The 15,066-nt window shown below is 44.7% G+C and overlaps 1 protein-coding gene across 1 annotated transcript in view; it reads left to right on the top strand.

The window, feature by feature from the left end:
• The first annotated feature begins 61 nt into the window (after positions 1-61).
• The window catches only part of SIK2 (salt inducible kinase 2), a 62,516-nt gene continuing 47,511 nt past the window's right edge, over positions 62-15,066 (top strand). Inside the window, exons 1-3 of the mRNA XM_053269382.1 lie at positions 62-427; positions 9,217-9,333; positions 12,444-12,507. Of these exons, the coding sequence (XP_053125357.1) occupies positions 89-427; positions 9,217-9,333; positions 12,444-12,507 (520 nt within the window). The 5' untranslated portion in view covers positions 62-88. The remainder of the gene's footprint in view (positions 428-9,216; positions 9,334-12,443; positions 12,508-15,066) is intronic.

The following is a 15,066-nucleotide window of genomic DNA, read 5'->3' on the forward strand; positions in this document are numbered from 1 at the left end:
CGGGGCGGGGGGGGGGGGGAGGAGGACGGCCGTTGGAACGTTAGGCCGCGGGTGGCTCCGGTTGCCGTGGCGACGCGCCCCCCCGCCGATGACGCGAGCAGTGACGCAGAGGTGGGCGGGGCCCGGGGGCGGGCCCGGCTTGGCGGCGGCGGCGGCGAGGAAGGGACGGGGAAGGGAGGCGAGGCGCGGAGCCGGAGGAGCGGGCGGCAGGCAGGCAGGCAGCGGAGCGGGGAGCCGCCCGGGCAGCATGGTGATGGCCGAGCCCCGGCGGCTTCCCCCGGCTGCGCTGCTCCTGCAGCCGACGGTGGCGGCGACCCGCGGAGGGCCGGGCCCCGTCCGCGTCGGCTTCTACGAGATCGAGGGCACCCTGGGCAAGGGCAACTTCGCCGTGGTCAAGCTGGGCCGCCACCGCATCACGCGCAGCGAGGTGAGCAGGAGAGCCCGCCCCGGGCCGACACGCGTGTCCGGGCTTGCGCGTCACGTGTGAACTCAGGTCTCGGGGCGTCCTTGCTCGGCGAGCGGGCGCTTGGCCCTCGCCCTCTCCTTACCCGGCTGTGCTGGAGGACGAGGAGGAGGAGGTGTGCGGGTCGCCCTTGCCTCCTCCTACACGCCACCTCCCCACTCCCGGGGAAGTGGAGCCGAGGCTTGGGGAAAGGGAGAGAGGCGGGTTCGGCGTGGGGCTGCTTTGAGGGAGCGAGTCTCTGAACAAAAGGTGGGCTCCGAGAGGGGAAGGGGCTGCTGGCCTCTCCCCCCCTCCCAAAGAAAAAGCCCCCAGTCGTGCAGGAAGGAGAGCCGGGTGTGTGTGTGTGGGGCGGTCTGTTTCCTCTCCCCACCAGCTCCCACCTCTCCAGGTGAGAGAGGAGACTGCGATCCTGGAAAGAGTGGGGTGACTGTCTCACCCCAAGAGGGGAGAGGGCAGACATGCCTCTGCAGAGGTGGAGTTGGGGGTCACCCCGCCCCTGTGGAGCAAGGAGGGGTGCTTTCCCCCCCTTGTATGGGGAGAGGATTTCCTGCTCTCAGAAGCTGCTGGGTGCAGCCTTCCCTGCAAGAGTGGACCGTGGCCTTGGGGAGGAGCACGAATGGGGTGTCCGGAGAGGAGGCATTCCCGCAAGATGCCCCCCTGGCCCCTGCCGGGGACGTGGGCCAAGCTAGCATGCCCAGCCGAGTGAGACGTTCTTGAGCTGTCAAGGCAGCAGAGCAGGGGTCTGGGCCAAGCATATGTGATGGGCATCATGAAGGAAGTGCCACCTTAGAAAGCCCCCTTTCCAAGTCTATGGGGCTGTCTGGGGTGGCCTTCAGGAATTTGGGGCACAGATGTCAGTCTCAGAAGTTCCATCCCAAACTGGATGGCGGTTGTGTGTCTAGGGACAAGGAGCTCATTACAAGGGTAAGGGAGTCGAAATGAGTGTTCGGCACCGCGAGAAATCTCCCCACAAGAGTAACACCCCTAAAAGTGAGTAATTGAGGTTGTTCCTTCAGAAGATGGCAAATAGAATTTGTGCCCTCAAAAGAGGGGAATGATGTCTTCAGAAAAATGGGTGACTGCCACCCTTTGGGAAGAGGAGCATGACATCCAGTGTGTTTGGGGGTTTTGGAATCTAAAGAGCCCCACAGAACTGGAGGGAGGGCAGGGAGGGCATCTGGAGAGTAATGGTTGTAGTAAAAAGAGTTGTTCCCTTTCTTGGAGGTGGGCGTGTTTTGAGGAGATGTCGATGCTTCTGAAAGGGGGCTGTATATATCTGAAGCATGTAGAAGTGATGAAGGTAGGGTGGTGTTCTTGAAAACAGATCAGTAGCTTGGAAGAACAGAGCAAGCAATGGGAGCAGGGAAGGGAAATCGTCAGAAAATGGGGTTCAGGATGGGGTTGTGAGAAAGTGATGATCTTCTCCTTTGGAGGGATTTAGAGCCAGAAATGGAGCTTCATCCAGAGAAAAGGTGGTCTTAAATAATCATGGTTATAATAACTGTAGTGGAGGAAGGACACCCAAGGGAGGTCTGTCTGAGAAAGGGGAGACCTTGCAGTGGACAAAGGGTGTTGTCATTCAAGAAAGGGGAGCTCTAGTTGGTATGTAGGATCCAGTATAAAAAGAGAAGTTGGGCCACTATAAACAAGAGCATAGCACCTGCACACAAAAGTCATAGCAAGATCAATCAATCAGTTTATTTGTTTAGTCATAGCCATAACACAAATATTTGACTAAAAAATTAATACAGGCTTACCTCACTATCCGCAGATTCACCATCTGCGGTTTTGCGTATCTGCAGTCAGGTAATGGACATATGACCATACGCCAGTGGGGTCCCAAAGGGGTTAATTCCACGTATTCACGGGTCGGGGGTGCTGGTGGCCAGAAATGACCTCGGGGGGGCGGGGTCACTTCAGTCCGCCCTTTTGAACGCAGGAGCCATTTTATAACTCATTTGTAAAACAAAACTCCCCCATGATTTTAAGTCTGGGAACCTAACCCCTGCGATCCCATAGACTCAATGACATTGTCTGCGGTTTCGTTACCTCCTCTGATCTGTGGGAATGGAACCTCCGTGGATAATGAGCTACTCCTGTGTAGCAAAATCTGGCGTGTGTGCTGGGCAGACTGACCAGGGAAGAGTGGTCCTCTGGCACTTAGGAAGATGGTATTGCTGCCTTGGTCTAGGAGGCAACCTGTCCTGTGCTCACGGGATCGTGTGCTCACCTTGGATGGCACAAGCCTCTGCTGTCTCTTACCTTCCCTGGCCTTTGTCCTTGTAGCCTTCACCACAGTCATTTCCTTCCCAGTAGTTGGGAGTGAGATGTGTAACTTCCTTTGTTCCCTTTTTTCATAGCAATAGCAAATGAGGTTAAGAAGCGAGTCCCAGCCTGGCATAATCCTGGCGACAGGTCAGTTTTTCTCCTGTCTGTGGCGTCTGCTTGTTTAGGAAAGAAGCGGAGCTGAGAAGAGGTGATTTCTTTTCCTCCCAGAACTCCAAAGCAAGTCAAGCTGGCAGACCTTGAAAAACTGCTCCTTTTGCTCCCAGCAAGCGGCAGCAGTGCAAGCATCCCTGGCAGCTTGGCCTACTAGGCCTCATCCGCGTGGGCATATTGGAAGGGGTGATAACACGGCGTCAGTTCAGTTGTCATGCCCTTGGACAAGAACGATAGTAGCTGGAGAGCTCCGTTTATTTGGCTTGCTATAAATTAGAAAAGTCAAACCTCAAAGTGTGAAGTTGTGCATTCATTTTGAACAGATCACAAAACTATTTTTCCTGACCTGGAGTCGGTTTAAAGAAGGATGTTTCTATTTTACTTCCCAATCACATGAATCATTCTGTCTGTGTACTAAATTAAGGCCATAAGAGCCTCTTTGAATGGAAGCTACAGATTAAATACAGTACAAGTCTCAGGGCAAAAAAGCAGAAGGTGTGTGTAATTACAGTTAACTGGGATAAGCACTCAATGCATGAAGCAGTTTTTGTGAGGTTGTATGTTTTAGATACTTGAATATGCTGACTTCTGTTTAAGCAACTGACAAAAGTATTCATCATAGAGATTATTTCCCGAGCTTTGTTTATGCAACTTTGTCGTCATTGATCTGTGTTCTCAAAACTTCATTTGGTGTTATCTGAAGGTACCATACAAGAATGAGAAGCTATCTACCCTTGAAACTAATTCATTACTGTACTTGATTGTGTTGGTAGAAACAGGACCAAGAGTTTTGTATAAGTATTTTCCTCCTTGGTCACTTAGGAAAACCTGAATTGTGCAAAGAAAGTACATTCATTCACTTTGGAATTGCACTGTCCAAGTTACAGTTGTAGATAAACATTTTATCTCATAGTTGACCAACTCTTCTTCTGGGCTTTGTGCATAGATGTGATGCTGTCAGAGGGAAGGCTTTGTTTTTTATTTAGGACTATGAAAAATAATGGAAATAGTAAATAATTCACCTTGGTGTTTGCACAGTTTATTCATCAAACAACTTTGAGCACTTAAGAAAAACTGTATATAAATGTTTCATTATTACTTCTCCTCCTAATGATACACATTTGATCAGGCATTAGCAGAGTGCAAGGCACTGCTCCTAACCTAGGAGTGTCATGATCCCAAGCTGGAGGATGTGGGCAGATTCGGGATAGTTTAGAGTCCAGGGGATTTGTGTATGAGTAGAAAGAACTAATTGTGGCCTCTCTGACATGCTGTGTTTAAGAGTGTAAAATGTGTGTTTAAAATACACATTTTAACCAAGTGTTCATATTGCTTAAGGGGCTCATAAATTCAAAATGTTTGCCTTCTTGAGGAGAATTGTGTGTGCTGTTCCAATATGGAATAAGAAGCTCACCTCTGCTGCTACTGCCAAGATGGAAGGATTCCAGTACTGTAGCCATTGTGATGATAAATTTTCAGTGTCAACGTTCTTGTTCTTCACTGACAATTTCTATTTATATTCTTCATGGCATATTTTGAAATCCTGCTTAAATGAAATTTGATTATGACTTGTCATGGCTTTACTAGCAGGTCAGCTCCAAACGAAGTCATATAAATCTTGTTACTCTTCTTATCCTGTTTTACATATGTGCGTGCGCGCTCTCTCTCTCTCTCTCTCTCGTGCTCTCTCTCTCTTCTTTTCTCTTCTCATCTAGCATCCACAGAAAAAGGCTGATATTAATCATGGGGTTAAAACATCGTTGGTGAGATAATTAATAAGGGAGGTCCAGATTATGAGGCAGAGATATCTTATTGCCATCGTTCTTGTTGCTTGTAGCAAGGGAGCCATTGAGTACTTCTTGTCTGAATGTTTAAAGTTACACATTTTTCCATTTAGTATTGCTGCCTTGTACACACAGGCTTGGACCCATAGTTATGCATATGTGACTAGAAAGACTTCTGCTCACATACTGGGGGTGGGGGGTGAGAGAGAAAGTGGATTTTTTTAATTCAAGCCACTATAAGACAGAGGCAGTAAGTGAAGCTCCTAATGAATGAGAAAGCCGTGCATGCCAGCCTATTTCTAGATGAGATGGTAGCTGAAGCTTCATTGTGGAAAACCTCTCACTGTTAACTTCTTTCTATTACTTCATTTATCTACATATTAAATACTTGATAAAGACGCCTTGTGGCATTGTGGAGTCAAGGCAAGATAACTCTTGGTGTATGTTGGTATGAGACGAACTTTGTCTAGCTATAGGGAGACATTGGGAGGGAAAGCCTAGTTTCTCTCTTTATTTTAGATGTCCCCTTTAGCTGGTTTTCACAATAATGTGCCTTGCAGTCCCTAGTTCTCATGCAGTGCCCTCCATATAAAGTAAGAGGGTGCACACAGAGTTCTTTCATGAGAAACTGTTGGTGATTCCCTTATAGCTGCCTGGATCTCCTGAAAATATGTCCCTGGAGGTCCTGGAATCCTCAGTGACGTGTTTTTGAGAGTTAGTAAATGGCTGCAAAGGAAAAGGGGGATTGGCAAAATTCACCCTTCCGGGCATTCCCGAAAGCATTCTCTGTAGGCAAAACTTAGTTTTGGATATAGGCCATTGTGTCCTACAATGTAAATGTTTGTATAACTTTCTTGTGAAGCCCTAAATGGTTTCCCACCCACTCAAACTTATTTCAGTGTATGAGCGCAACAAAAAGAATGGTAAAATTTGGACAAGCCTGACAAAAGACAGTCTCTGAGGTGGATAGTTTTGTGTCTTGTCTGCTTCTGGTCAGATGATTCTTTGTACTTCCAGGGATGTCTGTTTGGCAACTCCAAGATGCAGGAGGAATGTGCCAGTTCTTCTTAGTCCAAATTTGCATCTCAGGGAGTGAGTGGGTACACCACTCTTGCAACAATTTGGACAAAGGCTTGCTGAGGAGGGAGAGGTTTGTTGTATAAAATCATGCTTGGCTTTGCATCCTTCTCTGTTCTGTCTCCCCCTGACACACACAAAATTCTTGTTTTCAGCACTTCTGCATCATGTAACCATCAGTAGCCGCTGTTTGGATGCTCTGTATTGACTACGTGCCATGAATTGTATAATTAGGAATGTGGGAACGGTCTGCCAAATGTGAGAGATGGCTGGATTTGCCCAGTTCTTGGTGGAGAGTGGTCACCTCTAGATGCTTTGAAGTAGGTTGCATTTACATAGTGTTCTCTCTCTCTCTCTCTCTCATTGGCAGATGTAATAACTGCTTAGACACAGGTATCTTTTTAGTCATGGCCCTGATGTGTATTGTGGTTACAGGATTACACTTACAAAGATACAGAAGCAATATTTCCTCGTTTGTCTCTGCCAGGAGAATTGCATTCAAGAATGGAAGGGAAACGGGTTTGGGCAAAGCGACAGTGATACCTGAGTTGATAGACTTCAAGGAGAAGAAGGACAGCTGAGAGAGTGCTTTCAGTGACTTTAGATGTTGTCGTGGTTATTTACATTGTTCAGGCAGAACTGTTATGCTCTCCATACCTTGTATTCTGCCCCTCAGCTCAGGTATTATGTTACAAAAGTTGTGCTTATGCTACTTTATTCTGGCTAGGAGCTGATCATCATTTGTTTCTAGCAATGTTTCTCAAAAGAAATCTGAAATGTGCTAGATCACCATATGATAACTGTTGTGTTTGGTTGTAAACCATCCAAAGACTTGCATTTTGGGCGGCATACAAATAAGTTAAATAAATAAATGTGTATAATATTCGCTGATAAAAGGGTTGGGGTGTTTTTTTGCTGTAACTGATGGCAGGGTATACTTTAAAAAGTGTGTGATGGTGAGATCTGGGAGTACAACAGGATCTAGCTAGAATCTCTAAAGCTAGGTTTCATTAATTCAGAATCACTCTGTTTTAGAGTGGAGAGCCTTCTCACACCCCACCAGGTTTCAGAACGGGAGGAGATATGTGGAAGCTGACTTGCTTGGATTGGCCTTTGATACATCTGACTTACTGGGAATGGCATTTCTTGGAACTGCATCGCTTGCAGACCTTCAGATGAAATGACTTATTTCGTCGTCGTTTGGAGAGGTTATAATGCTTGCAGATATCTGCAGTGTGGAGAGAGTGAGGGAGTAGCAGGGAGCTGGATTAACACTCCAAGGTTTACAGCGAGACGGCAAATGCCTCCCTGATCTGTGCCTGTTATGTGTTGTAAGCCGCCTTGGGGATCAGTTGGACTGAAAGAAGGGGTATACATGTTTTAAATAAATTATTTTATTTAAGTGGTCTGAGATCAAACAATGTGAGAGATCATACACACCATGGCACATCATGACATGTGCCTACTAGACAAAGAAGCACTTCTTAAAATATTTATTTTGTTTTGTTTTGTTTTATTTCTATACCAGCCTTCCAAAAATGGCTCAGGGCATAATCATAATATAAACCCAGAAGATTCTGGTAATGGCTATCTTTTGCCATTCCTTATTGGTTCAGATTTCTATTCTGCTCCATCTCAAGGGGTTTGGGCCTATAATAAAAAATGGGAGGACATATGTATAAAATATTCAGTTAAAGCGGCTTGAAACAAAACCCTTATCCTGTTGTAACTGGCTAGTTGAAAACCAGCCCAAGTATTCAAGTGGTGTTTCTGAAAGAGCCTTCGGATCTGCAGGAGAGCAGAGTTCTGTAGTTGTAGGCCCTTGCCAGTGCCTTTCCCTGTGCACTTGGTGACCAGAAGTGTAGTCCCCGGCCATCCATATGAAAGCATTTCCATGCCACTAAGATTTGTGTGCGCGCGCAACCTGTATTCTCCTCCATTGCTTTAGCTTTTCTGACAGGTCATTTGGCTCTGGTGTGGGAGTAGTGGTTATCCACCAACCCATGTAGTATTTACAGTTGCGCATTCAAACCTTGTTTGTTTCTATTTGCATTTAACATAGCACTGTAGACCCTTAGGTACGTTTCTTTATAACTTGCTTCTCCAGTATTAACAGCAGATAAGGGCGGTTGCAAGACCAAAACTAGATTACAGATGAGCTGTATTTGTTGTGTTTAACTGGTCTGAGTTTCCCTGAGGAGAACTTATACTCTCTCAAGTCTCAACAGAGTGATTATAAATGACTTTATGTATGAAACATTAATCACAGTTAAAATGAAGTGCATGCAATAATTCAGACTACATTGATTTTTGTTTTCTGACTGAACATGGGAGGCAAGCTTCTGCTTAAATTGTATTTTTACATTCAAGGATTTTTCTCTTTTGGGATCAGTAAGTAGGTTCTTACTGGTAGAGTGGGCACATATTTGGATTTTTTGAAAGTTCTGTCTTTCTGGTGGAATTAAATCTTTAGGCTGCCTGTTGAGATCTAGAATGATACTTGAAGATGACGTGCATATATCCTAGTGGAATTTTTTGCTGCTTTCTTTCTCTTTATCAATAGCAGACCTTCAGCTGATTTTGCAACTCTCTAGTAACTTGTAATGCAAACTTAAAGCCTCTTGAGCTTGTGGAACTTCTGGTTGTATGGTCCAATCTGGGCCCATATGTACAGTATTGATACTAGACATTTTCCAAATACACCTTGCTTGGACACATTGCTTCCGCTCTAAATTGCAATACTGGACACTTCATAAATGATGGCCACTTCATAAATGATGGCCTAAACGATTCCTTAAAAAAAAAAAAGTCTTACCATATTGGATTGCATTTTTCCATGTTTTATTTGTTTCATGGTATTGTACCACTTTGGAGCAAGTCAGTAGATGATATGGGAAGGTTCTGACACGTTCCCTGAAAATGTCATTAATGGTAGATTTGGTGATATCTGAACTCATCAGATGAGAAGACAAAATGGTTCCACCAGACAACTGATAATCAATGAAATGGAGCAGCACAGAAATAAAATCGGGGTCTACATTTCTTAACCATTCTGTCCTCTATAAAGTACCTGCTCCTTCTCTCTCCTCCCCCACCTCCCCGTTCACACAATTAGTAGCTGGAGTCTACAACCAACTACTTATTTTGAAATGCTTTGCCTCTCTTTGTTTATGATGAAAACTGTAAGTAGACCCTCTTGTATAGAAACAAACACAGTAATGTTTTACTGAAGTTCTAGCCAAGAATGTAGATTTCCCCCCTTCTGTTACGCAGGAAATGTTGAGTGACTACAAACTAGAATGTGAAAAAGTATTTGCAAATTCCCTTCATAATACTCCATTTACTGAAATGTTGCCTTTAAAGTCCAAAAACCCCCACCAGAAGTGGGCAACTTTGGTCTTCTGGTTTTACGAATGTAAAACTGAATGTAAAACTTCTTGTTCTTGATTCTAGGTGGCGATAAAAATCATTGACAAATCTCAGCTTGATTCTGTGAACCTGGAGAAGATTTATCGTGAAGTGCAGATAATGAAAATGCTGGACCACCCACACATTATCAAGCTTTATCAGGTATGTAAGACACCTTGTCCACAAACCTGTGCATTGAGGGCATTAAACCCCTTGCCCAATGAAGTATGGTGTGGTAGACATTTATTTAGCTGCTTAGGTTGGTGGTCAGTGAGTGTAACTTTACAAATCTGGAAATAATTAAAAAAACTGTGTATTTCGGTATTGTGGTCCCGTCCCCCCCGAATCTTTGTGAATGTTGACATCTGAGACGTTTGAATAATTCATTAATTCACTGCACTGACCTCCCATTCACTTGAGCAGCCACAAGCAAGGGGAGTCAGACATCAGTCAGTGCAAGACTGTTCATGAGCAGGCTCTCTGTAGGTTTTAGGGTAGACTCCAGAGAACCTGTGCAATATGGAAGCCCAGTTATTTTGAGTGTATTAACTCTCCAAGCCAGTGAGCTGTTATGTGGCCAGATGGATGAGTAGGACTTGGTCATTGATGGGGTCCTTTCTGTTGCCTAATTGGATTCTCAAACTTGGATCCCCGAATGTTGTTGGACTACAGCTCCCATCATCCCCAGACACAATGGCCTTTGGTGACCCAACAAGATCTGGTGACCCAAGTTTGGGAATCCCTGGCCTAATTTGCATTGTGACCCAAACTCTTTCATGACAACGAGAGTTTAGATTTTCAGTCCACAGTTCAACAAATTTCTAGAAAATTTCACTGTTTCAAATTTGGAAGAGAGCTTTGCGTGTGAGATAAGCCAACCTTTTTAAAAAAAAAATTGGGTAGATTCAGTGACTGATATTCAGGCTAGTTGCTGGTGCAGCAGGGCAGACATCAAAAACTGAAGTCTCGCTTGAGGGGTGGTTTTAGCTGATCTCCCCTTCCTTCTAAAAGCCCACTATGCCTCCTGAAAGCATGTCCCTGAGGGTCACTTAGGAGGATGTAGTGGGCTTCAGAGGAAAGGGGAGATCAGCAAAAATGGCTCCCTCTTCTCCATGTGATAGTGCAGCTTTAGTCAGGATGTCGGCTAATACTTCAAAGTCTGCTGGGCTTGTCTCATTTGCTTTTCATCGTCATGGTCTTTGGCTTTTGCTCTAGAATTGGAATGTAAAGATGTAGGGGAATGTCATTTTCCCTCTTTCAGGCCTGACTCAACTGTTTTTAGTGGTTAATCAGATGCTGCTAAAATATTTGGGTTGCTAATGCTTAAGTATGACCCTAAGGGCACAGTTTATACTAAATCTTTGAATGGGCATGGAATTTAGGTGTCCTTGTTTGCCACAAAGAATCGGTTAGTTGTTTTGTTAGGTTTGGAGAGTCCTCTCGTAGACCTCCATTGTCCCATCACAGAAATTCAGCTCCCCAAGTTTCTTTATAGGGAGCCATGAAAGATAAACAGTCTTGGAACTGGTTTAAATGTGCTGTCTAGCCATGCATGTAATCCTTCTATAAAAACATATATTCTGCCTTTCCTTTCCATATGGAGATGCTAAAGGCAGCTCACAATACAACTAAAATCATCTTTACATTCACTCTCTTCCCTCAAATCCTCTTCTGGCACACAGGCAGTGTTATTGGCACTGGGATATGGAGATGGTAAGAAACAGGGGGAGGCCCCTCCTAGTGCTCAAACAGGATTCCTGCTGTTCCTTATGTTCTCAGAAAATGACACTGGAAATTAAACCTCTGGGGAGGAGACCTGTATGGTGCTGAGTGTCCTGCTTCCAGGGGGCTGGCAAGTGAACATAGGAGGCTGCCATCTGAGACATACCTGAGTCTAACTCAGGATTGTCTGCCCTGACTAGCAGCGGCTTCTCCAAGGTTTCAGGCAGGAGTCTCTCCCAGCCCTGGTTGGAAATGCTGCCAGGGATTGAACCTGGGATCTTTAAGCAAAGGAGATGCTCTACCACTGAGCTACTGCCCCATCCCCAAAGGTGGCATACATGGGTCTCCCATCCCGGCATGTGACTGAACACACAAAGACCTGCTTAATGTCTGCAAGGTGACTGTACTGTGTGCCCTTAGACTGTGCTCTGCGCGGCTGTGATCCAACAGCTATGTTGGATGACATGCCAGTGGATGTGTCTGTTATAAACCTAAATTGGAGCACCAGTTCTGAGATACTGCTGTCTGTTAGTTATTCCAGTGACATTAACAGATTGCGCCCATTAAATGTTGGAGCCTCAAGCAGAATAGGAACCTTCCTGCTATTTAAAGAGGAAAGATTTTATTTAATAAGGTTTGTCTTGTTAGCTTTAATTTGACTATTGGAAATAGTCTAGTGATTCGGTTTTATTAAATCATGTCTTAATCTTGACAGGACCCTATACATCAAGGGGATAATTCTGATAGTAGTCCTCCTTTGCTCCCCATCCTGTCCCCCTGCCGCCCACAATTGAAATATAGAGTTACTGGATTTTTTTTAACTACATGAATAACTGTATCCTGTGCTCTAGAGTCCTGTTGAAGAAATGGCTAGCTATTACTCATGGTCTTTCTGCAAAACTGTTGCCCAAAGAGGTCTCCAGTTTTGTGGAGTGACCCCTTGCCTGCCTCTTCAGCTGTCATGGATGTGAAATACCATGGCCACATGGAGGTTGGCCTAGCTATTATGAGCCAGACACACACAGCATGCAGATAAACATAAGAGAACTCATTTCATATTAGGTAATGACAGAGGATTTCGTGCACCTTTCCTTGTCTGTCTGTCTGTCTGTGTGTCTCTCTCTCTCTATATATATATCTATACACACAATGCATGTGCGTGTGCACACACACACACGCCTTAAGTACCCAGCATTGTTTGGGTATAGAAACTTAGAGCTTATTGATGGTCAACTCTCCTTCAGCTAGAAGTTCAGCAAGGCAGTTGCTTTGAGGGGTTGTCTCAAGGTCTCCAGCCTCCAGGCAGAGTCTTGCAATTAGCCCTAGGAAATCTCAGCATCCTCTTAAAAATCTTCATGTAGGCACCAATTTAGGGAGGGACTCTAATCAAGCATTTGACTTTGAATTCTTGAATTAAGCTGGGATTATTAGGCTTTCAATAGCCACCTGTGGTGAGTTGAGGGGGGGCGATATTTGAAAAGATGTTTCCAGGATTTTGTTGGTTTTTTCCTTTCCCCAATTAAACTAATGTGCAATTCCTCAATCAACAGGTGATGGAGACCAAAAGCATGTTGTACCTCGTGACAGAATATGCCAAAAATGGAGAAATATTTGGTAAGCCTTTCCCTTTGAAAATCTTGATTGCAACTGGATGCTGTGGCTTATTTGGGAATTGTTTTCATTTTAAAAATAGAAGCTTTCTATCTCCTGTATACCACAGCCTTTGTTTTCCTTCTATTCCAAATAAAATCTAACACTCTCTGTGTTATGAGCCTAAACAAGCTTTCCTTTAAGAGAAGTTCTGTAGCAAAATAATTCATGAGCATTGCATTACCATTTCAGTAGGCTAGTTAGTAAACTGGATTGTGGCCCAGATTACCATCTCTCAATGGGGCAATCTTTTGGAGGCAAAGGTTGTTAAAATATTAGAATTCAAATGAGAAGTAGCCTTGCTTTCTTGTCTTCCTACTTATCTTTCTGTTATTGTTCCACTGCAGAGTTATCATTTAGCCTTGCAATGGAGCAGATATCAGCTTCCTTTAACTTGAACACATTGCTCTAATGCACCAACTGACTTGTGCTTTAGTTTTAGAATGCACTGATAAATTCATATGTTATTGGTCATTACGTTAGTGGTCAGATTGTCGGGTCACCATTCCAGAGAAGAGCTATGCAGCTGTTCCGTGTTTGCTCAAGGATGGTGGGATGGCAGGTCTAAAAAGAAGCATGGCAGCTGAAGGCATAGCTGTGGGGCTGTTGGGGACAGGATTCCCACGGAGTTGGAGGTCAATGATTTGGTGTAGTAGTGCTGAGTACCCCATTGTCCATCTGTTAGTGCCAGGAACTCCACCTGGGGGTCACTGAGCTTTAATCATGGTAGAAAAGGTTCTCCCCCTGCCCCCCAGAACTTGTGACTAAGAAGTTATATTATTTTGTTACGTTATAAGCTCTGCCATAGCTCAGTGGCAGAGCATCTGCTTTGCATGCAGAGCATCCCAGTTTCAACCCCTGGCATCTCCAAGAAGGGCTGGGAAAGAAAGCCTTGGAGAAACCCCTTCCAGTCAGGGTAGACATTATTGAGTTAGATAGACCAATGGCCTGTCTTGGTATAAGGGAGCTTCCTACTTTCCTAAGACCCTTGAAAGTGTGATGCTTGGTGATACATAATGCATGAGCTTTTCAGGAGGAGAGCTGGTTTTGTGGCAGCAAGCATGACTTATCCCCTTTGCTAAGCAGGGTCTGCCCTGGTTGCATATGAATGGTAAATTATTCCCCTTAGGGGATGGAACCTCTCTGGGAAGAGCATCTTCATGCTTGCATGCAAAAGGTTCCAAGTTTCCTCCCTGGCATCTCCAAGATAGGGCTGAGAGAGTCTCCTGCCTGCAACCTAGGAGAAGCCGCTGCCGGTCTGTGTAGAGCTAGATGGACCAAGGGTCTGACTCAGTACATGGCAGCTTCCTATGTTCCTATCCTTACCAAGCTTTTTCTGTTTTCTTGGATTCAGCTATAGTGTGTGGTGGCTGGGTAGAGTGACCCTTTCAGTTCCTTCCATGAAAGTCTGATTCAAACAAGGGCATGTTGGCCATTCTGTTGCGAAACCCCACATTTTGCTCAGGGGTCTCATCAGTAGGAAGCGAGAGAGTTCTGGTCATTTATGAAGGACCCCAAATAAAGCTTTCCAGAAACCAGTACTAATTGGATGAATTTGAATCCATGACTTTCCTTTCAGATGTTAAATGCTGCCTTTGAAGCTCAAGCCGGTCTGCAAATCCCACCCATCTGTCCTAGAAGCACTCCTCCCACTCCTATGACACCTTATTCCAGACCTGCAAGGGCAGATCGACATTATTTGTTGGCAAGGGGGAAAGAATGGCATGTGCTCTGAGCAACTTACTTGACTTCACAGAATTAAAGTTGCATCTATATAGCTTTGAATGGAATAGTAGTGGGAGAAATCCAGGTCTGAATTGCAGTTGGGCAAATAATTCATGGGAGTCTTTTAGGATAAATGCCCAAGCATGTGTTTTGGGCTGGTTTTGATCTTAATGGATTCAGCCCTAGTGTGTGGTGGCTGGTTAGCGTGACCCTTTTGGTGCCTTCCAAGCGTCTAGTTTTACTGTTTGGGCAATACTGGCAGATGTTGGGTGAGTTGAGGGCAACCTCTTTTACCTCGTGTGCCTTTGTCCCTTCGGGCAGTATGATTTGTCCAAGCACATGGTTTGGCTGATGAATAATCATGTGTGTTGGCTTTACTAGTAAGTTAGCTGATATTTAAGTGCAGCAAAGGGACTGTTGCTGATAATTTCCATTTCAAAGTAACCCTCTGGATTTGCCAGCATAGAGACAGAAGAATGAAGCTAGATCCCTTCCTGGAAAATTTGGTCGGTCTTCTAGTCTGCTATTGCAATGTTCTCCTTGTGAGACATGAATGTAAATGTTTATACCAGTTTCTGTAAAACAGGATAACGTAGGACTATTTCTAATATGTCTTCATTTGCTGGGTGGGCTGCCCTCTTATGTTTTATTTGGTTTTTTGGTTTTTTGAGTGCACTGCACCATGGGATTGTATCTTTTAATGACTGAATATTTGGTCATTGTGTGACCGAATATTTCTATTTATCTCCCTTTCTCTTTTTCTTTCTCCTCTCTTTCTATTTATCTCTCACCAGTCTT

Source organism: Hemicordylus capensis, chromosome 8 (genome assembly GCF_027244095.1).
Source record: "Hemicordylus capensis ecotype Gifberg chromosome 8, rHemCap1.1.pri, whole genome shotgun sequence".
Taxonomy (NCBI): Eukaryota; Metazoa; Chordata; class Lepidosauria; order Squamata; family Cordylidae; genus Hemicordylus; species Hemicordylus capensis.